The following is a 23,655-nucleotide window of genomic DNA, read 5'->3' as shown; positions in this document are numbered from 1 at the left end:
GTAACAAATAGTAACATTCTACAGGGAACAGAAGAGTACAAGATGCTTCAGTGAATAAAGAGGTTCTGTTTGGCATCTAAAAAGTAAGGACTGTGGTGCCAGGTTTTTGGTTTTTTCATTTTTGAGCCAGGCATCTGGGCATTTCAGCCCCCAAAACCCTTTCCTTCTTAAAGACTTACCTCCAGCAAGTAGGCCTACAAAGAAGGGCCTTACTCTGTTCTATTAGAATACACAAAGTATGATATGGGATTATGTGCTCCTTCAGAAAACATGTGAAGCTAAGCCATGGAGACCTTGAAAGGTTTTTTTTTTCACTAGGCGCAAGCAAATGGACATCGTTTTGGGAAGGTACTTTGTTTTTACAGAAAAATGGAATAATTCAGCTATGCCTCTGATGTTTATATAAACATTGTACCCCTACTGTCAACACTATTTTCCACATACCAGATTTAACAGTAAGTCTAATAAGAAGCAATACAAAAAAACATTATGAGATAATGCTCCCAGCGCTTGGAAAAGTTACTTTTTTAGACTACAATCCCCATAACGTGACACAGATTCCTCCTCACACAAATCAGGAGACTACAGCTAGAAAACCAGGACTGGATCAACATATTCCTTCAGTCTGTTTCTTTGGAATGTGATTCTTTCCCACTTGCTTTAATCATCATTTGGGCTGATCTGTTCACTGACATTTTCAATCAAAACAGATCACATTCTAGCTTAAACAGAGTTTTCAAACCACTTGTAAATTCTGGTTACTGTTAAACATGATAGTCACACAAGTAATGCTAACACTGGTTAAGCCTGCCAAGAAACAGGGAGACAGCCCAAAGAGCCTGTAGACCAGGGGTCTCAAACTCAATTTACCTGGGGGCCGCTGGAGGCAGAGTCTGGGTGAGGCTGAGCTGCATCAGCTTTTCCACCAAGCAGAGCAAGATACCGAAGAAGCCGCCCAGAAGTTTCCTTATCCCAGCTGGGGCTCCAAGGAGGAGGAGGAGGAGGAGGAGAAGGAAGAAGAGGGGCGCCAACCATGAACCCCTCTGGCTCCTTCTTCACTATTACCACCACCAGGAGCAGGAGGATGAAGAAGCGGAGAAGGGAGGGAGCGCCAGTGACCTCCTAGCAAAAAGCAAAGCAAAGCGTGCTGCTTATATACCGCCCCATAGTGCTTCAAGCACTCTCTGGGCGGTTTACAATTTAATTATGCAGGCTACACATTGCCCCCCCCCAGCGAGCTGGGTACTCATTTTACCGACCTCGGAAGGATAGAAGGCTGAGTCAACCTTGAGCCGGCTACCTGGGATTTGAACCCCAGGTCGTGAGCACATCTTTAGCTGCAGTATAGCGATTTAACCACTGCGCCACGAGGCTCTAGCAGGGGGAGGGCACGACAAAAAAATTTTTAAAAAACCCTCACAGAAATGGCCTTGCCAAAGGAGAAAACCCCTCACCGGTACCCGCAAAATTACACAGAATGGGGCAGGGGGCCCACAGGTGCACGTGCATGCACACAAACACACACGGGGGTCCAGCAACCTTCCTGAGCCCCTCCCCCTCAAAAAAGGCGCACTCAGCAGCAGCAGCTACCCCCACCACAACAGAGGAGCAAACTTTGCGAGGCGAGCGGCGCTGAGGCGGCTGCTGGCCAGGCTGGTGCTGGGGGTGCTGAGGGAGAAAGAGAGCCAGAGAGTCACTTCCCTGGAAGAGGTGGCGGAAGCTGCTGTTGGATGCACTCTTCGAGGATGGGCCGGGAGTGAGCTCTGCTCTCAGGCATCGCTCGGCGGCGGCTCAGGGGGAAAGGGCAGGCAGCGCGCCTTGCTCGCTGGCTCTCTCCCAAGACCGTGCCTCTTGCACCCTCCATCCAGAACTGCCGCCTGCCAGCTGACTGACAGGCGGGCTGGTTGGCAGGCGGCAGTTCCGGATGGAGGGTGTAAGAGGCGCTGTCTTGGGAGAGAACCAGCAAGTGAGGCAAGGCTTTTTTTAACTCTTGACAGCAGAGGAACGTGGGCACTTCGGGGGGGGAGGCAAGGTGGGGGCCACAAACTATCATTCCACAAATGGCCCTCGGGCTGCATGTTTCAGACCCCTGCTGTAGACTCATTTCTATTATTTCATGATATTGACTTAGAAACACAGTCAGAGGCTTGGACAGTACTTGTAGACCAGCCTCAGCCTGATCATTTCTTAGGGGGCAGATCATAATCTAACATTTCCTAAGAGCAAACACATAAGTGTGCACAAGCGATAGCTTCAAAAATTTCTCAAAATGTTTTAAACAATATTATACAACATTGTCAGAAAAAAAACAACCAAAAAGCTTTGGATGAGTTCCCTAACAATTGACAGAGCTTGGAAATCATTGCCCTGGCAATTCAATATGCAAAATAACCCTGGAAACATACAAGAACATACAAGTCAAATGTCACTTTGTCCTCACTCAGCTGACATTTTATAAGGTGGTTGTGTCATCAATATGAAGCAAATAATTAACCTTGTACAATCCTGTAGTTAATAACAGCCAAGTCTAGGCAAATATCAATTGATTAAGGAATGTCTAAAGCATTCATTAAAAAGAATAAAACACTGGTTATTAGGGTGAGGTAGATGGAAAATACCTTCATTTGAGAAATTAAGTTTGCTTCTTGCTTCTCCAGCATAAGTCAGAGATCACTGCTTGACCCTCTTCATCTGACTGTCCACAGGAAAGCATACAATCCTTGACTTTTCCCACACACTTTTTGTTTCCAATTGTCAAGTGCCGTCTCTTTCTTCACAGTTTGTCCTGTCCCCAAACCCAAAGATGAACTCTGCAGTTCTGTGATCAGCATCTCCCCTCTCAGTCTCTCTGAATGCAGGTACAGACACACACCACTAGCCTCAGGGCTTTTCTCTATGCTACTGCCTGCCTCATCATGAGAAGCAGTGGGGTTCCACAGGTACAGGTTGTTAATGCTAAGTTATTAAAGAAGTGACAGGAAGGTGAGGACAAGCACACTTAAGGCTGGAATGTGAAACTGCGAGAGTCTGGCTCACAGGGAGGAATATAAAAAAGGCACCTGGATTCCATTTTATGTTCTCTCTAACAGCCCTACTTTCTAGTATTCCGACAATCAGCAGCTAAGCAAGAAGCTCATGCCTGAATCATGCTTTTTCGTCTTCTAGGAGCCTTGTATATATAGGAACAGAAGAAGCACAGCGCTCTTGGGACCTCAGCAGTCAACATGTCCCACAATGGCTGATACCTTTTTGAAGAGCAGAACCTTTAGATCCTGTCATTATGTATAATGCTACCAGTAACTCTAAACTAAGGAGAAAAGTACCTCCTATGACTCCCTCAAGTTCTGCCATACCTGATATCCTGAAGGAAGACAAAAAATAATTAGTTTGGCAAGACTACTGAGACATTTTTGTCCCTAAGTAGGCAGAAAAGTTAGTAATAGGACAGAGTATCTTTTCAAGGATGTGAAGAGAAACGAAGGATTACCAGTAATGTCTTATTCCAGAGAATTGTTACTTCAGTGAGGATACAGGATCACATTCTTAGTTTCCTCTAAATTTTCCAACTGCCACCCAAGCAAGCATCTAGATTGCCTCTGCTTATTTTAGTTGCAATGTTGTTCTTTTGGCAGTTAGTTTCTATTTATCATAGACAGAATAAGAGAAAGCTCTGTGAACACGTTGCCGCCCCGATACACACGTTTTAGTACACACTTTAGTCTCTAAGCACATCTTAAGAGACGGAAGGCATCTGGACTATTGTCACTGTGTGTCAAAAAGCTGTCCTTGATGCTTAACCTGTACCATATACTGTACATTATCATCCGCTATGCCCTAAAATTATTTATATTATCTTCAGATGAAACCTACCATAACTGTAACTACAAAACAGAACGCAGCAAAGCATCTCTGTTAACAACAACAGTAATATGAAAAAGGCCTAGAGGCATAACATAGTGATGCACTTAGTGCTTACAGTATTGATTTCTCCCACTTAATCCTTTCTCAAAAGCACACAAAGCCTTACAAATTCTCACAGTATGAACCATAATCTCTCTAAGACCAAGACAGACTGAACCTATTTCAAGTATTTTTCTGCTGGGGAAACTGCCCCACCCACCGGCCACTTTGATACCCTTTCCTCTCTTTCTACCATTCTACTTGGAAGAAGAGAGTCAGGAAGAGGAAATGATAAGCCTAACTAACTGCTCTCAGCATAAATTTCTTGTAGAAGGTAAATAAGTCCAGAGAGCTTCCTATATAGCTCTCTTAGGTTGCATTATGCTTCCTTTGCATGAGTCAGGGGGAAAAAATGAGAGAGGAAGCCCTAATACAGATAATATTTGCAAAGCTTGGGGAGAAAAGTTATTTGAGTTCACTTGACCAGTAGTATAACTGCAGACTTCCTAGATTCCCCAATATACAGCTTTTGTTCCATTTGCCATTATTCCCCTTAGAGTATCTGTATACCTCTACTCACTGCTCCAGCTCCATCAACAGAGTCAGCAACAATGGATTTGTAGTCCAAGACATTTACTGTACATGGGAGCCACAGATCATTTTTGCATGTGAGAGAATTCCCCCCCCCCCTGAAGAACCACTAAGAACTGCACACTGATTATATTAATAGAAACAGCAGTTACTTTACACTAAATGGAGAAATAAAGCACACTGAGGGAGCCTATGACAGAAAAATGCAGGAAAGATCTGGTCTTGGGGCAGATTCGTCTGGAATTCAGCACTGGCAATAATGGAAAATTTCAGTGATTCCCCAATTGGTTTATATCCATGGAGAACAGATGACTGGCTGAAAAAAAGATAACTTTTATCATACCTGTAGGAAAGATGAACCCAGGGTAGGGAGACGACAACGACAACAACGACAACAACAACAACAACAACAATCCTCTCTTCTTCACAAAATAGAAAAAAAGAACCCCATATTGTTTTTGTGACCAATTGCCTTACATGGAGAGTTGGACTGCAAGATTACCTTCTGACTGGTGCACTCGTTCTGCAACTCTAACAGCAGCTTCTCATAAAAATTCAAAGTTTGCCCCTCTAGATACATTATTCAGGGAAAATTAGAGAGGAAGATTGAGGTAAAGAACTTTGCTGTAGCTCTTAAAAGTGAAGAAATTTAGATTTCTATACAGGAAAGAGAAGTAAAAGCTGGAAAGACTCGTACATATTTAGAATATATTTCTATGGCAGAGGGCTAAAACATCCTGAGGCAGAATGCCTCTCTTCAGAGGTTAAATAAAAAGCCACACAAACACTGAATTGAGGCAACTCTTTTTGTGTCCATGGCTCTGTCCAATGGAAATATAGCAACTAATGAGCAAGCTTTTTCAGTGCGCAGGCCCATCCATGGAACACTAATTACAAGGAGGCTCATCTGGTGGCACCTATATAGTCAGCCTTTTGATGCCATTCAGAGGCTCGCTGGCTCTCATATATTTTTACCCTGCCTTTCTCCTTGAAAAGGACCCAAAGCAGCTTACAACACTGAAAGACAATGCAGTATTTAAAACTGAAAGCAATGAGTATACAATGGTAGTTAACATCATTAAAATACAATATTTAAAGTGAAGAACAATTATACAAACACTGGAAAAAGGTCAATTTGAGAAATTGAAGTACCTTCCATTTAGTACCTTTTAACCCTGAGGACTGACCTCTGTGTGGCTTTTACTTGCTGCATTTAATAGTTATGGTATCTGTTGTATCAATCTGATTTTGTAGTCTCCTGTCTTCACCACCTCTAGGAAATTCTGGCATGTGTCATTTGAAAAACAGTACAGGATCTACACTGGTGAATTCAATCCATTTGTAAACCATCTTCTTCCATGTCTATCACGGCACTTGAAAAGCCTGGTACAAGAACATATGATGCTATATTTTTCTTTCAGGCTTGTGTACCAAAACTGGTAGACAGATTCAAAGCAGTAGTACAGTATTTTAGAACTGTCCTTGAAATTAGCATATAATGAGAGACATAAATACTGAAAGTCTTCCCAAATAAGAGGTCAGAGCATTAAAACATATTAGGAAATCAATTCCTTATTGTATGGATTTGCCACTTAGAAATTCAGCACCATATCATAGACTGGCACCTAGCCGTCAGAAAAAGTTTTCCCCTCTAGATGTTTTCTGCAAAGTATAAGGATTTCCCTGACCACACGGAAAATTCTGTTTCCCATTCCCTGTTCTCAAAATGAAGCTGGGAAATACCCCCTATACATGATAACTGAACAGGTTTAATTCTTTTGCCCTTCAGGAAAGTCACTACCGTTTTATATCCAAATCTCACAGATTTTCCAGTACTACTGTAGTTTGAAACTTCTGTGTGGTGCTGACCTCTTCCTTTTTCGTCCCAGCCTGTGTTCTGTATGCAACACCCAAGCTATATATGGATATTTGCTAAAGCAAATTACAAGCCCAGGAAGCTTTGAAGCAATCCCTTTTAAAGATAATAGGTTTATCAATAGCTATTTGTCATGAAAGGTACAGGGAGAAAGGCAAAATGTCTCCAGTACTGTAATTAGATACTGGTGGGAAAATAATAGCAAGGGATGACTATTGCCTTCATACTCATTTTTCAGTTTCAAAAAACTGCTATTTATTGTTTTGTTTTGTATTTTTTCCTTTGTTGAAAAACAAAATGGTGGACTAGATAGTCTATGGCAGCAATGGCGAACCTATGGCACGCATGCCACAGCTGGCATACAGAACCCTCTCTGTGGGCACGTGTGTTAGTTTCAGGCAATGAGCAGGCTGATGGGCTTTGTGGTGATCACCAGATAATAGAATAGCAAAGAATCTCTTAGCAATAGATTAAAGAAATCAGGCACACACAGAGATGGATGTCTGCCAGCAGTACTCCTGGTGGGCGACTCAAGGAAGCAGAATGAGAAGTCTTCTCCTCTCCTGCCACCAGGAGACTGTCCTTTTAGTAACATTACATGGTCACAGGTAGTGACAACATTACAGATAGTAGACAGGGTTCAGATAGGACAATGCATCATGTTATTAGGATTGGTCTGGGGAGAGGCACTTAATCAAGCCCTCTGATTGGCCTAAGGAAAGGCCTCTATGCCAAGCTCTCTATGATAATGAGAAAGAGGAAGAATGGTGGCAACTCCTCCCCTCAGAAGCAGCCACATGATGCTAGGAGAGTTTTCTCTACACCACAACACCCATGTGGCTTAGCAACCTTGGGAATGGCAAACCCCCACACACGCACGAGCCATAAATCACCATCAAGAAACACTTACCCACCCTCCAATCCTGGATTTTGGCACTCCCCTGTGCTGGTGCAGTGGTCCAGTGGAGGAGTGCAATGGTGACCATTACCGGTCTAGCCAATGGGGAAAACTGGAGGACTGGTAAGTATTTCTTTGTTAATAGCGCCCATAGGAAAACAACAACAACAACAAGCATTTAACCCTTACAGTGCAGGAGCAGTTGTTTTTTATCTAAACTAAAACCTCAGCATTTGAGTTTTAATTGCAGTGTTGGTACTTCGAAATAAGTAAGTTGATTTTGTGTTGCAGTTTCGGCACTCAGGCTCAAAAAGGTTCACCATCACTGAGAATTTGTAAACATGCATATACTCATGGAATGCAGGAAACATATTTACAATTGTTTACAACACAAAACTGATTTGGACACACAAGTGGCAAAAGCTCCACATCAGCACTGATTTTTAGAGATACTTTACTCCCTGTCATTTTTCCATTAGCAGAATATATACAAGCAACCAGAAATCCTGTATCTTTATTTTTTTTTAAATAATAATAATAATAATAATACTATAACCAAGATTTTTTTTGCAAAATATGTTGTGAACTCTTAGTTACAAAGCTACCTTCCCAGTAATGGACAAGGTATACTCACACGTATTTTCAAGCATTCCCCCCAGAAACATGATAATCTATATCTTCATGCTACAGCACTGACTCTTCCCTCTTTCAAAGCTCACCAAGTGTTCCTCGTTTCTATAACACAATCCCATTTTAGTACAATTCTTTATGCTAATCAGCCAAACAATTAACAGTTGGCTCTGCTTTAGGTAAGGTCAGATTACTGCCAGCTGCTGCATTGTCCGTCTAAGCTCTATTTTCAACCCTCCCCTAGGATTAGTAACAAGGAAAGACTCATTCAGAGGGATATACATGATTCATTCTTGATCAGTCAGCCACAAGCCTGCTACCTTTTTCTCCCTTTCCACTGCAACATAGAATTGGTTACTATTAAAATTACTCACCATTTATATCTACTGCTGAAGCACAGAGCTTGAAAAGTGACTCAAAAAAGTAATTGACTACCATTACAGCTCCACCCTGACAGTACTTAACGATTACTATAGATATATTCTTAAAAGTAACTGGTTTTCACAAAAAAAGCTGGACTATTTTGAGTTACTTTTTTTTAAAAAAAAGATGCACGCTATAAGCTTATGGCCTACAGTATTTAAAAAACTTCTTTCAATCAAGCTTTTTTTCTTTCAGTCTTGACATCCACAACTGAACACAAGGCAACACTTGAACCATATGATATTGCTCAAGTTACAAAAAGAATTGCATTATTCATTGATAAATTACAACTGTAATGTAATCTTGTTATGTCATTACTATTGGGAAATAACTGATTACAAGTAACTTATTGCTAACTAGATGCTACTTGGAAATATACAACTACAAGTAAAAAAGTCAGTGATAAATGTGGGAATCTGCTCAGTGTAGCAGTCCTCATAGCCACCTCACTCCAAACATACAGGTAGTTGGTCTGGTGCTTATCAACAATTATAGAGCAGCTCTTTTGTACAGTTAATAGCTCTTAACTGCTCATTCAAGACCAAAGCAGCCTTAAGTAGTCTGCATTACAATAACTCCTTGCAACCAGGGTAGGTAAAAAAAATCAATTTTTTAAAAAATGAAATTGATTTAATTTATATCATGTGCCCTGTCTAATTTAAATATATATAAATTTATATTCCCAATGGTAGTGGGCTACACTGTATATATGAGTTGTAATTTTATTTGTTATTTATGTTTTTAGGAATGAACCTCAACAGATGGGAAACATTTGACATCTGAGCATTTAGCCTGGAGACAGGCAGTGCAGCATGGCCTCTCCCAATTTGAAGAGACACTTGGTCAGCAGGCCGAGGCAAAGAGGCAGTCCCAAAACCAGCAAAATCAGGAAGATGGACAGAGGACAAATTGTATTTTTCTTCAGTGTGGAAGGGACTGTCACTCTCAAATTGGCCTTCTCAGCCACACTAGATGCTGTTCCAGGACCTCTATTCAGAACATGTTACCATAGCCTCTCAAGACTGAAGGACGCCTACATGTTTTTGTTATATTTTGTTATATTAATAAAAATGAAAAAAGAAATTGATTTAAATTACAATTTAAATTTTAAAAAATTAAAATTAAATTGAAAAATCAAATTTAAAATAAATTTAAGTCATTATTTTAAATTGTGGCTTAGATCAATTTGCTTTAAATCAAATCCACCCAGCTTGCAACATTGTTCAGTCTTTTGGAAAATCCATTTTCCTCCCAGAATTTCTAAGGATTGCTGCTAAACTCAGAGAAAGCACAGAAGCCCAAGAGGGGTGGCAGATGATGTCACAATCCCTGATCAGAGAGTTCTCTGCAAGCTGTGAATCCACTACACCACTAGCCTCACCTGGCATGAAATATAGGCAGAATTCTATTCCCTAAACAGGCAGGATCAGGGACAATCGGTGGAAGAGTCTAATGCTTAATTTGCAGACTCCTACATGGATAATGAGGTAAAGGTGAAATCTCCAATCTGTAACCTTATTTACCACTTCAAAGGAAATTCAATTTTTTCCATTTATTTTAATTAGAGCAGAAAATTTGCATCTTGCTTTACAGTAAAGATCACACTGCATCCTGACAGGCTTGTATCCATACATCTGTTTTCATTTTGTTTTATTTCTAATCTGAAAAGCATATAACGCTGAAGGAAAAGAAAGACACTTAAAAGCCTCTCTTCATCCGCATTTGCTGAAAGTCTGAAACCCAAGGAGTGATTAGAATTGCTGTGCAATCTCAAAGCAGTGGAAATCCTACAAAAGTTCTATCCCTCTTTCCTTAAAAATTTGTCTCCCCATCTCTTCAAAGGAGGGCTCCTACTCCTTTAACTGATATAAATAACTAGCAGCAAATTAACCTGTCAGTTTTTCTTTACCAATTGAGCAGCCAAACTCCCAATCTGCACAATTCCTTCCCTCTCTCCTACACACCCTAATCTCCCTTGAAATATCAATAAGTCACCAGCAAATAACTATAGACAGATATACTGTAGAGAATCGCTGAGATTCTGACGAAACACAACTCCGGTTTTCTGACTCAGTATACAGACACTTCTCGACAGGATAGAAGTTGGCACAGAATTCCCCTGATGACTTCTCTTTCCACAGGCTGTTCTCAGGGATGCCCCTACAGGCATACCAAACCGGGCTAGCTGTTTTCCCTTTCTCTCCCTGACGCCAGCCCAGCAGTATCTCTTTCAACAGCTGCCCGAGTTAGACTTCAACCGTTTTCTCATGTGACTCCGGGTGTTTCCACACAAGGCTTTCGTTCCGTGGTCACCCTCCCCTTAGCATGATTTTACAGGCGATCCAAGTGGCATCATCTTCAACTTGTACTCCCCCTGCCTCTTCTGATTTCCCTGCTGCTTCTCCTTCCAAAATAAAATTCATTAATGGTGTAAAGCTGGAGGAGATCTGCAAAGTCTTTTAATTAGCAGCACTGCAACCCATATCTTTGGAGGCAACCTCAGAGCTTCTTTGAGTCATTTTTCTCAACTACATCTTTAGTGTTGTTGTTTTTAGGGTTCCTCCCCCCCCCCCCCCCGGTCAGGATTACACCATGAGTCAAAATAGTTCTTTTCTTTTCTCTATGTTGTTCTTGATTTTGCTTTCTGTCTATTAATTCTAAATAATAAAGCAGTGATAATTTCATTGTAATACAGTACTGTATTAATTCTGTACTTGCTGCCCTGTTTCTGTTTTTGAATTTAGTGGTGCTTTGTAGAACACTTTCCTTCCCCTTGATTCTCTTCCCTGGACTGTAATGTCTTCTGACAAGCATTGTTTAGCATAAGCTGCTCTGAGCACAGCTTGCTGTGGATAAGCAGCATATAAATAAATAAAATGAACAAAGAGCTGGCTAAACATCCTCCTCTCTTTCTGTGCTGATTGCTATCAGTACCATTTCCTCTGGCTGCTATTTACATTTTTTAAAAATAAGCAAGCACATTGAACACAAAATGCATTCCACAACTGGCCCTGTCAGCAACAGCTGTAGCCAAAGCGTGGATTCAATTGTTAATTCAGTGAAGGCTTGCTCCTGGACACACACATGTACCCATCTGCAGCACTTACTGTTCAACATTTCCTTCATGTCTTTAAGTGCAGAAATTCAATGGGTAGAACTTATTCTCTCTCTCCCACCACACTAAGGAAAAGCTTCATTTCTCCATGTCAGGCAGCTATAATAAAGCAAAATAATTTGCACATATCACAGTCCACATGAAATGCTAGCTGAGAGAAGAGCTAGAACAATCTCTTCCCCCCCCAAAAAAGACCCAAAAGGCACAAACACCGAAGCAAACTCTGAGATGGGTAAGCAAGAAGGCAGTCAGATTGGGGTGGGGTGGGGTGGGGAGGGGAAAGAACAGGGCTGTTATACATTTAGTGATGGGTGGGAGGAGGAATTTGCATGACAACAGGAGTTCAACAGGTGTAGCTTGTCATGCAAGCTACATCTGCAAGCCTTCTCTCTTTCTGCACAAGTATTAAAGATACAGGCACTGTTTGGTTTTCCTTGCCTCCATACTAGAAAAGTACATATTTGACATACTGCCCTCATCCTTTCCCAAACTAGGTAATTACTAACAGTTCAAAACATGATGAAAAGTAGGAAATTATCGTTATATAGACAGATGATTTATATGCTTATATTAAGCTCCCTCTAGGTCTCTGTAGGTCTCAAGATTTCAGCCAATTAGAGAGGACAAGTGGAGTCTAGAAATGCACCTCTGTCGTTTCTATCCTTAGAATGCTCCATTTAGAGACAAATTAGCTCCAAATCTTTTCACCCCCACCCTTAAAGTTGAAATACCATTTTTCTACTTTTTTTAAAAAAAAATGCCACTTTAGATAAAGTGAGGGGTGGCACACAATAGGACTGAAGAGCAGGGGACATGTTTACATCTGAAGTTGAAGCAGGCACAACTGCATTATCTACCAATCCATAGCTTCCTAATCCATAAACGGTCCCATAAATTCTATTTATTGCTACAATAGTTTTGAAGTTCCCTTCATGAAATAGACATATTCTTGCTAGTGGCAGGTGATGTTTAATTCTATCATGTGCTGAAATCTTTTCCTTGAAAGGCCAAGCTTTAGTTGCCAACTAGAGTGCAATTCTACAAATACCTATCTGGATGAAAGTCCAATTGAATTCAACTTACTTCTGAACAGACAGACAGATGACTGCACTATTAATCTCTTGCCAACCCTGGTATGCCTAATATAGGGGACTGCACATATCACAGGTACGTTACACTGATTAAGATGATGAGTCCTTAAATAGATGCAGTTTTAAAAAACAATTTTGCATAAAAGATCAGTCAAAAATCCTCTTTATAAAAAATACCAAATGCAGTGTAAACAAATAATTATAGAATCACAGAATAATTGAGTTGGAAGGGGGCTATAAGGCCATTGAGTCCAACCTCTCCTCAGTGCAGGAATCCAATTCAAAACAGATCTGACAGATATAATATCTGAATATTACATTTCAAGAATAAGGACATATTTATATCCTTAGCCTGAAACAGCAGATTAGGAAGTATTAAAAACAGGTTTTGACCAGAGGTGGTGGGGAGGAACCCTTCAGCAGTGAGCTTTAAAGTACAGTACAATTAAAAAGAGCAAATAGGAGTGATCCATTGACATTGGGCAAATTTAAGCCTGTTGTTCTACATTAGGGGTCTCAAACTCAATTTACCTGGGGACTGCTGGAGGCAGAGTCTGGGTGGGGCTGGGCCGCATCAGATTTTCCGCCAAGTGGAGCAAGAGCCCGAGGAAGCCGCCCAGGAGATTCTTTAGCCCGGCTAGGGCTCCAAAGAGGAGGAGGTGCACACACGCACGCACACGCACGCACACACACACACGCACACACGCACACACAGAGACAAACACAGAGACACACACACAAACAGAGGTCTGGCAACCTTCTTCTGAAGCCCCCCCCTTCAAAAAAGGCGCACTCAGCAGCAGCAGCAGCTACCCCCACCACGACAGAGGTGCAAACTTTGCGAGGCGAGCCCAGGCAGCCTCCAGAGCTGAGGTGGCTGAAGCAGGATGAAGAGGAGGAGGAAGAGGAAGCATCACTGGGTGCTGAGGCAGCCGCTGGCTGGGCTGGTGCTGGGGGTGCCGAGAGAGAAAGCCAGAGAGCCTCTTCCCTGGAAGAGGTGGCGGTAGCAGCTGCTGTTGGCAGCGATGCTGGAGGCGCTCTTCGAGGACGGGCTGGGAGACAGCTCCGCTCTCAGGCATCACTCGGTGGTGGTCAGAGTGCTCAGGGAAAAGGGCTGGCAGCGCGCCAGCCAGCAAACAGGCGGACTGGCTGGCAGGCTGCAGTTCCAGATGGAGGGTGCAAGAGGCGCTGTTTTGGGAGAGAGCCGGCGAGTGAGTCAAGGTGTTGTTTTTTTTACTCTTGACAGCAGAGGATGGGTAGGCGCTTCAGGGGGGGTAGGCAAGGCGGGGGCCGCAAACTATCATCCGGCGGGCTGTAAATGGCCCCCGGGCCACATGTTTGAGACCCCTGTTCTATATCCTGTAGCAACTTTATCAAAGCAGAATGAAAAATGAAACAAGCAAGGAGGCTATATGGCAAGCAGAACTTGTGCAATGGAGGGGGTGTGTGCATAAGCCTTTGCAGGGTCTAGTCTAGCTTGACTGGAAACACGTGCTATGATTCTATATCACAAAAGAGAGAGGAACCAAGTAAAAGGAGGCAATGGAAGAATTCAAATTGCATTAACTGTGCTAGATGTCCCAACCCATACTTCCAATAACTAATTATTACCTAAGAAACAGTCCACTAAATGCACTGCTGTGATGCCCCTCCTTCTTGGCTGTCCTTTGCTCCTTGCCCAAGTACCAGATTGCTTCTCCTTGTTCCTTTAAAGTATTCCCACAAAAGTATCAGACAAGAATCTGAGAAATCTACACTTGGTTAAGTGACTTAACAAGAGCGCTCTAAACCCAAGACTGTTGGGTTCAAAAACAATTCTGTACTGTACTTCTACACTAGGCCGAATAAATGTTTCCAGCACTGCCTAACCCCCAGGGGGTGTGACAAACCAAAAGCAACAGAACAGAAGGGGGCAAATGATTTCATGGAATACTGTATGTGTATGCAGTAGCAAAGGGCCACATGGTTGAAAAGGGCAATATAAACACTGTTATTCTCTTTACCTATTTGCGGGCTTGTACTTCTTTTGTGCCAGCCAATCACATCCTGTACCAAAGCTGAAAAGCCAGATGGATATGTAATGTACACTGTATGGACAGACTGCCTAGACAAGAGGGGCAGGTGTGGCCTGGTAGAAGGTTGCCTCTCTCTTATTATGAATAAATCTATCTATCTGGTTCTTTTCCTCTTTCAGTCTACCCTGTGGATCTAGTTTTCTCCTGAGAAAGCTGAAAAATGCATACGGAGAAAATCATGCTTCCTATTCCCATTTAGCCCAAGAATGATGTGTAGAGTACGGTAAGTTATCTGGTAGAGTCGTAGACAATGCATACAATTGTTCAATTCTGCACTGCCTCACAATTACCTCTGTTTTCATAAAGCCTTTCACAGAACTACTGTTCTTTATCAATGCAGAAAAATAAACTCGCTTGTAAACCAAAATTAAAGCAGCTTTTTGCAAATCCCCTTATGGTAAAGACACCCACAGAAAATGTAACATAGAAATCAAGAACAAATTTTTATTTGTATTAATGGCACGTGGACAGGGTCCTTGGTTTTAGAGAACCACCCTCCTGCCCCCTCATTTTGTCTGACATAATAATCATAAAGTTATTCTTGAATTCACCTTTTGTGTTTTCCTTTACTCACCTCCATGTGCCATTACCCAGTTCATCTCAGAAAGAATTTCTTTGCCAGGATACTGTGGTATCTCAAATGTATTTAAGAGAAAAAATATATATTCCCGCCCCCCACATCTTCAAGTTTCTCTCCTATAAAACTAAGTGCTTTTCATTACCTTGTGAAGTACAGTTTCAGTGCAAGGAAAACAGGCACAGCAGGGGAAAGAAGTCTTCCTTGCACAAGCTGAAGTTTGCCAAAGAATGTAGCCCTGGTTGCAGTCCTTGCAGTCAACGACTAACTGTAAGCTCCATAAACTCCTTTAATAATAGAACTGCTAAGCTCCTAAACAGCACTTCCATTCCAGGGCCTTAAAGCCTCAAAACACAAGAACAGATTAAACCTCTCAACACCAACTGAAAGCAGAGAGTAAGAAAGTGAAACCCCATTTCACAGATATGGAAACTAAGGAGGCCTGACCACATCCTAGTAGGCAAAGACCTTTCCCTTAATGACTGGTGGTCTGAGTGCTTTTTAAATGGATTGTAGTGCTCTGTTGTTTTAACTGTGTTTTAGTACTGATTTCATTTACTATTTTTAATATACTTTTTCAATTCATTTTTAATAGTTGTATACTTATTGTTTTTAGCTTTTAAATATTATCTTTTTAATGATGTAAGCCACACTGAGTCCTTTTTTAGGGAGAAAGGTGGGATAAAAAAATTTAAACAAATAAATACCGTGTTTATAGTTCTTTAGATTGGGATATACATTTCTGTGTGCATCGGGGTTTTAAATGTGATTTCTAATTACAATGAGCATATTGAAACCTGTAGGTCCTACACATTTCCACTTGATTTACAGGTGAGTCACCTTTTGTCATCACAGGAAACCGATCTGACATTTTCATAGATATATCCTGGGGGTATCCCAGAAGGCTACTCGCTAAGAAAGTAATGATCATATATGCAGTGACTGACAGGCTTTATATACGTGTGTGTGTGTGTGTGTGTGTGTGTGTGTGTGTGTGTGTGTGTGTGTGTGTGTGTAAGCTTTATGCATATGTAGTATGTATATGTGTATGTATATACACACATATATACATACAGTATATATAAAGCCTGTCAGTCACTGCAAGATTTTTTTGCTCTTGTAGAAGAACATAAAGATCAGCACTTTCTTCCCCAGCAGTAGCATTGGGAGGATTTGTGGCGCCAGAAACAACACACAAACAAACAAACAAACAAACAAACACACACACACACACACACACACACACACACACACAGAGTATGCCTGTACTTTTATTTTGCATTCAAACACTTGTATTTTACATAACACATCAAAACCCACTGTCACAAATCCTTCAGAAAAAAGTCCTAAAATGCAAAATAGTGTACAAATCCTCTGATAATCTTGCCCGGCAGAGAGAAAACCTTAAAGAAATGATTTTCTCACTTGTAAGAATGAAATACACAGTTATTTAGGTTCCTAAATAAGGAGCTCTTCAGAAACAGGTTGAATGAACATCATTATGACCACATTAGCAATATTTAGTCATTTAAATAGTTGTATTACACATAGGAAGGGGGACCATAAGTCAGTACTACTTACACAACTGTGTATATTCATGGACAACTCCGCAGCGAAAAGGGAACACACTCTCTATGTGATCATGGCTATGATAATAGTGGGCAGTTAAGTTTGTACACACTTCTTCACATGTTGTACATCCACAGCAACCCACTCAATATAGGCTGAATGCAGGCCCTAAGTGGGGGAGGTGGTAGCAGAGCCATTTGAACCAAGCCTGAAGCTTGAGGAGGCTCTAAATTTTGGTGGCTGCTCAGTGACAGATTTGTGAGCTGCACAAACAGTGGAGTGTTCCATTTCCTTTGGGACAAACGTCACACTGGCAGCCTACATCTGCCTGCTTCTTGTTTGTTATATAGCCCAGCTGAGGGAATAACTCTCTTCCTCCTTAGTCAATGTGTCTGGGTCTGAAATTTCTCTATTGCACACGCTGAATGGTACAGGGGTATATACCGTATTTTTCCATGTATAAGACTATACTTTTGTCTAAAATCTTTAGACTAAAAATTGAGGGTCATCTTATACAAGGAAGTAAGCTGAGGAGAGAGAAAAAACAAGTGTAGGGAAAAGTAGGGATCAAAGTGATCCTTCAGGGCTTTGATCCCTGTTTTCCCCTCCACTTGCTAAGCCCCAGTTAGATTTCTTAATTTTGGGTTAGAAAAGTGGGGGGCATCTTATACATGGGGGCGTCTTGCACATGGAAAAATATGGTAGGTATTATGATTTCATAATATGTTGCTATGTTAATAATACAGTATAAGTTTCACAATTCACCACTTCATTATTTACTTCATTTGACCTGCAGTACTAGTTGAATCTCAGAATGGAAAGACATATTCAACAGAGAGGGACCTGAAGACCTGGATCCTGCTGAGGCCTCACTAAGGCTCTCAGAGGGCCTGGCTGGAGAGGAAGGATTTGAGGAAAGCTATGTATGACAAGAATAAGCCCAGTGATCTATTATAGGCCCATTTAGAATGTTACCTGGTCCCTAAAGAACTGTAAATCTCAACCTGTTCTAATAATTTTCCAAGGGATGACAAATTGTGCTTGCTCTGGTACCATTTAACCCTCAACCTGTTTCTGTGGAAGATACACATAAGAGGAGGATTTCTATGATATTTCACATTTTCTCTGCAACCTACTTTTGAATCCATAAGCAAGTTAAAACATGTTAATGAGTATTTTGGTCTTTCTCACCAGATCACTCATAAACACGTTCAAACCCACACATAAATTCAAACATGGGTTGCAGGAAAAAAATGACATGTCATAGAAATCCTCCCCCCCCCCCGGTCATTAAGAAAAAAAACTAGGACAACAGCAGCATCTATCTGACCACCTTTTTACCAATACATACAGGACGGAGGAGAAAACCAGATCTCCATCCTCTGCATCATCCAGTTCTTTATCTGTCCTACTTCTCCAATCCAGCCTTTACTGATGTGTTTTAAAGAAACATGGGAGGTTCTATTTGCATGTCACTTCATATCCAGACTGCATCTCACACAGTAAACAATAGAAACCAATAAGCCAACCCTGGCCAGGTGAACCTGGGCTGACCATGTGTCGTCATCATCAGGACAATACCAACCATGTAGACCTGGATAATCTGAATTATTATCTGTAGCACTTTGCCTCCCTTCCCTCTTCTCCTATGGTTGTTTACTCTTGACTACTGCTTCTCTTCGGAACCTCACTCTGTAGCATGCTAGTCCCTAATGAGTCCATGCCAAAAAAAAAAAAAAAAAAGAAGAACTAATGTGCCATAAGAATTAGAAATTTTTTTTTAAAGTTATCTGAAAGACTGAATGACTGTTAGGAACAAGTTGGAAGAAGGGTTCAGTTTTTTTTTAACAGCCAGTTGGTATGTAAACAGACAATACATCGCATGTAAGGCAAGAAAAAAGGTAGCAGCTAGGGGTTCTGTTGTCGATTGTAACTTTCATTATCTAGTTTCCATCACTAAACTGTTTTTCCAAGTAGGTTGCCTTTCCTGGCCTTCTATTTGACAATTTCTTTAAAATACTGTAGTAGTTTAGGAGTACAGACCAACAGAATGTACTCGGAGAACAATTCTAGAGAAGTAGAATCTGAACACCAAAGCAGCAAATTCTGAACTGAAATTGGCAGGTAAGACTGGAAGCCTGATCTGAACATCCTTTCCTTAAGAGTCAGTGCATCTTTTCACTATCTTCAAAGAAGACAGTCATCCTTGCCAGAAATTATCTAAGGCACACAATGTGTTGAAAAACTTTGGTTGTTACTCAGGATATCATGCACAGATGTGTTGGTTGATGATAGAGAAACTCCTAATAGTTACATACCTATGACATGTGGAATAAGTATACATGGTGAGTCAAAAGTGGATCTTAGATCTGAAAAGGTTGAAGACTAGTGGTTTAGAAAAGCAGCATATTTTCTCCATTTTCTTTATTCTGCGTCTCACGAAGAATTTAATTTATGTAGCACATGATTTTTAAAGTTTTACACACCGCATGCAACTGCCCCACCCCCTGAGTTCTGAATCTGGTTTCTATCCTCCATTCAGTGGGTGCAATACAGTACATTCTTTTCAGGAGAGGGTCAGCATTCTGGGAAGGCAGGGCTTTCTCAAGGGCTTTAAACAACAAAGCTGCATCCAGATGTTTCCAGTAAAGCCATAGGTTAGATGCGGGGGGGGGGGGCAGACTATGGAGAAATAACACTGAGAGGGCCTCTTCTGTTCTTTTCAGTTTTGGATCCTAGATGTGACAAGCAACACATCAGATGAGCTTTGCTCTGACAAAGTGAGGGATACAGCTAGTTAAGCACAGTAAGACAGGACAAAGAACAGATATGGAACGCAAAGGTGTATGCAATTTGATGCTTCTCAGGACAGCTGCTGAAGACAGTGTTTTTGAAGTACTGTACCTGATACTGATAGAATTTAACTTTTTATGAAGTAATCGCACCTGTGGTTTTCTTCGCCCTAGGCAAAAAAAAAACAAGACTACTGGTGCCTAGGTCTGAGCTTTTGGGACAGTACTAAATATATCTCACTTAAAATTCAAATTCTTTCTTCAGGTCAAGCAGTAGGAATTTAATGCTCAATATATTTCAAAATCATTTGCAAGGCAAGGGGGTGAAGGGGATGACAAGAAGGAATGGACGATAATTAACAAAAGTAATGAGACACACATAGATGGAATAAAGTCATAGAGGGGAAAGTTTATAATGTCTTGTCTTAATAAAAGAGTGGTGGTTGCTTGCTGGGTTTGAAGCAGTGGCACTTGCACTCACCCTAGGACATAATCTTGGAGACCTGGAAGTCTCTAAAGGATTCTCCCAAAGGAACAGAGAATATGTAGCTGTGAGCAGTAGGACAATGAGAATCATCTGGGCCAAGTGTGAGCAACTTCCAGGGGTCACATAAATCCATCTCTCAGCCTTGAAGGCTGATCCCCATTACAACCACGCAGAATACATTTTTTTTTAAGTGGAGTTTTGTTTCATTGGAAAAGCCATCTTGCATCCTCCAATGGAGCAAAAAAATAATAAAATAAAAATATTTTGGGATGGGCCAGGGTGTTAGGGCATACAACAATACAATATTGCCACTGCAGCCCCTAGAGTAGATACAGAAAATTACTTGTGATTCTCCTTCCGTTATGGCCCAGTACTTTGCTGGCAATCTAGATTGTAGCCTGCCTTCTCAACACTCAGTGAACAGTCAGGATGTAAGGAAAACTGTAGTAGGCAAATAGTAGAGACACATACCCCTAGCAATAATGCCAATTCATGTGGTTTAATACATCCAGGACTTATTTACAATGGCATGGGGAGCATACTCCACCATCCCAACTCCACAATTACCCTTTAGACAGATGGTGAACCCTTTGACACTGTATAAGATATTTAATAGGTAGTGTGGAGGACTCAAAAGAAAATGAGCATGGTTTAAAAGTGGAGAAAGCCCTCTGCCCCTGATCTGCAACAGTCATAGGGATGGAAAGTTAGTAAATTCAATATCTTTTCCTTAAAAGCATTACATTAAAATCACATAGAACTGCCAGAACAAAGGGAACAATAATAAAAAAATTGAACCTAGTTTAGTTTAACCAAGTAGGATTGGACCAATACCCTAAACCCATAATTGCAGAATAAAAAAGAGACTCCTATATTTTTTCCCTAATAATCACATATATTAGAAGTGTCCCATTTTGTGCTTGAATAGAGCTAACATCAGTTGTTATCCAGCTAGAGAAGACTTATTTATTGACTCAATGGGTCTACTCTAGGTGCAACTGAGATTGAGATTTAGCCTATCACCACAAATGTGGTGGTGGGGGAGAAATCCTGTTGTGCCTGCAAAACCCAAGAGGAGATTTTAGATCTCTGAGGGATTCGGTGGAAACCTATACATTTGTGTCCTTGATCATGTTCAAATTTTCTAAATCCTATGATAATGGTTTGTATGCCATTAATCGTTACACAGGTGAAAGAGTTTTGATGGAGGCCACTTCTTTCATCACAGATCTTCCATAGTGTTGAGTTTTAAAAGGCACTGGAGTCGTGGAGCACTCCCAAAATCTGCCAAATCGAGTAAAATGTCATTGCAAATCCAACACCCACAGCAATCTCTCTTTCTTTCTTTTTTAATTCTTTCCAAAAACATATATGTAGATCAGTCCAATAAAACATGCAGTGCATTTAAGAATATTAAAGATTTAAAAAATCCTTCTACTCAGGCTGCCTTCCTCATGGGCTGGGCCAACACTACCACTTGTTTTTATGTACTATCAAATCACTTCTTACTTAGGCCAGGGTAATCCGTAGTCATTTCCAATATCTCCAGTTTGGGAAAACCTTGGGTTCAGCCCAAACCTTAGCTAGTTTAGTGTTATATCAGCCAGCCCTTCGCCATCTTGGTTTAGTTGCAGTTGTGTTCTTGTTCAGGAATTTCTTAAAGCAAGTATATTCCAACATGCTTCAAGCCAGCTGTCATAGTTTCTTCCATGTCCTATCCTGTAACATAAGCGTTCTTTAATTTCATGTTTCCATCAGATTCCAGTGCAACCTATTTCACATTTAAATCAATTTTAACCCTCTATCAGGGAGTTGATTTGCTAAGATATTGATGGAAGCACCCTGGTTTGCTAAGATTCCCACATGGAAAAAAACTACTACAGTTCTATACAGTATTTCTGCTCTGGCTAAGTGAGAATACCATTATATACCTAAGGACAATTTTAAATATTCTAATCAAAGTTGAATTCTCTCTTCCCATATTCCCAGATAATCATCTTCTTTGCAACGTGTGAATATTGTGCATGAAAATGGGCAGAAAAAAATACCCAGCACAGAGTGAAATATATTTGGTAGCCCTAGCTAGATGCAGCTGTATGAACATGGGTGTCCAGGGGAAAAACATGGATATTTGCTTTGTCTAAATTTATCTATCATTATAATGTACACAGACAGATACACTGCACTGTTGTGGCATACATATGCTACATGCATAAATTATGCTATCATACCACTATGTGACTCTCCTGTCCCTGAAAAAATTCTGCAGATGCATTTCTCATGGAGGAATGTATCCTCTGCTTCAGACAAGCAAATCCCCTTCAAATATGTTATCCCTGAAATCTGTTCAGTTTCCCTTTGAATTGCTTCCCTTCTACACGGCTGTACCAGCTCTAATCTCAAGCTCAATGACTTTTCTGTAGGCTTCAAGCACATGATGTGGAAGTGGGTATTGCTCAATACTGACTATATCAGACACAGTTGCTTTACTACCTGGCCAAAGAACACCTTGCTGCCTTGCCAGCATTGCGACTATATGAAAACGAAGCCAATAAGGAGGATCTCTTTTGCCTTAGACAGCCTTTGGATCACAACCCTGACAGGGATTAGTCACTCAGTGTTGTGCGATTCTACTGTGAGGCACCAGCCATAATAATAATAATAATTTTCCACATCTGTGGAAATGAGATACTCTAGGGAAGATATTTCTCTTTCACTGGATCAAGTTTTGACCAAAAGTTTTGCTGTGTCCTCTTCAATTTCAAACTAAGAAGCCAATTTTCCTTTTTTTAAAAAAAAATTCTGAGAGCTAGTTTATTATATAAATAATAGCAATAGTGCTTATAAGATTGTGGGAAGTAGGTATTCTTCTAGAGCTCTTTCAATAATTCAGGGTGAACACTGAAAGAGGGGAGAATAAAGCCCTTTCTAGTGTTTTGCAGCTGAAATGTTTCCTTCTTACTGAACAGAAACCAAATGTTTCCAAGCCTTTAATCTACTCTTGTATTTGAAAAGTCTTCAGCACCTCTCGGAAATCATGTCCATTTAACTTAGCTTCCGATGTTTTGTTTATACTATCTTCTACTGAGCTAAACACAATTAATAGGCAAATGTTAACACCTTGTCTTCCAATATATACTTTCCCTTCCTTCCTTCCTTCCCTCTCTCCTCCTCTGATTTTATATAACAAAGCAGAATAATTCTCCAAAGTCTCCCAATCTTGGGAGAAATGTGGGGTATAAAGCAAATAAATGCATGCCTTTTGTTGCCAACCTGTTAAATCAATATGCCACAGGGAGAGGTGGCTGTCTGTAAATCCTCCTGCTCTACAGTGATCCTTCACTTATCTGTGTTGGAGACAGAGGGGCTGCAGCATTATGTTTTTAGGGTTTTTTTAGTCAGATGCTATAAAAGTTGCTTTTTGGACTACGTATGAAGTGTGGGATTCTGGGAGCTGTAGTTCAAAAGGCAACTTTTCCAAGCTTTGAGAGAGAATGTTGTAATTGGTTAGATTAGAGCTATAATAAGTAAGTACATAAGTAAACAAGGAATGCTGAGGAGTAGGAAAACAATGTGTGTTCCTTAAAGGAACTGTCTCAATGGATCTTTCATACGATAAACAGCTCACAGC

At 40.9% G+C, this 23,655-nt stretch overlaps 1 protein-coding gene across 5 annotated transcripts in view; it reads right to left on the bottom strand.

The window, feature by feature from the left end:
* MYLK (myosin light chain kinase) overlaps positions 1 to 23,655 on the bottom strand; it is a 272,240-nt gene that overhangs the window by 210,714 nt on the left and 37,871 nt on the right. For 2 of the 5 annotated variants that reach the window (XM_072985142.2, XM_078394399.1), the window contains exon 1: positions 7,900 to 8,220. The exons of 1 other annotated variant lie outside the window; for it this stretch is intronic. In XM_072985142.2, coding sequence (XP_072841243.2) covers positions 7,900 to 7,930 — 31 coding nt within the window. In that variant the 5' untranslated portion in view covers positions 7,931 to 8,220. Of the gene's footprint in view, positions 1 to 7,899; positions 8,221 to 11,425; positions 11,541 to 15,321; positions 15,441 to 23,655 lie in introns of those variants that run through there. 2 more of the 5 variants (XM_072985164.2, XM_072985149.2) reach the window with 2 other exon arrangements.

Source organism: Pogona vitticeps, chromosome 1 (genome assembly GCF_051106095.1).
Source record: "Pogona vitticeps strain Pit_001003342236 chromosome 1, PviZW2.1, whole genome shotgun sequence".
NCBI lineage: Eukaryota > Metazoa > Chordata > Lepidosauria > Squamata > Agamidae > Pogona > Pogona vitticeps.
This window is presented reverse-complemented; position numbering and strand designations above follow the sequence as displayed.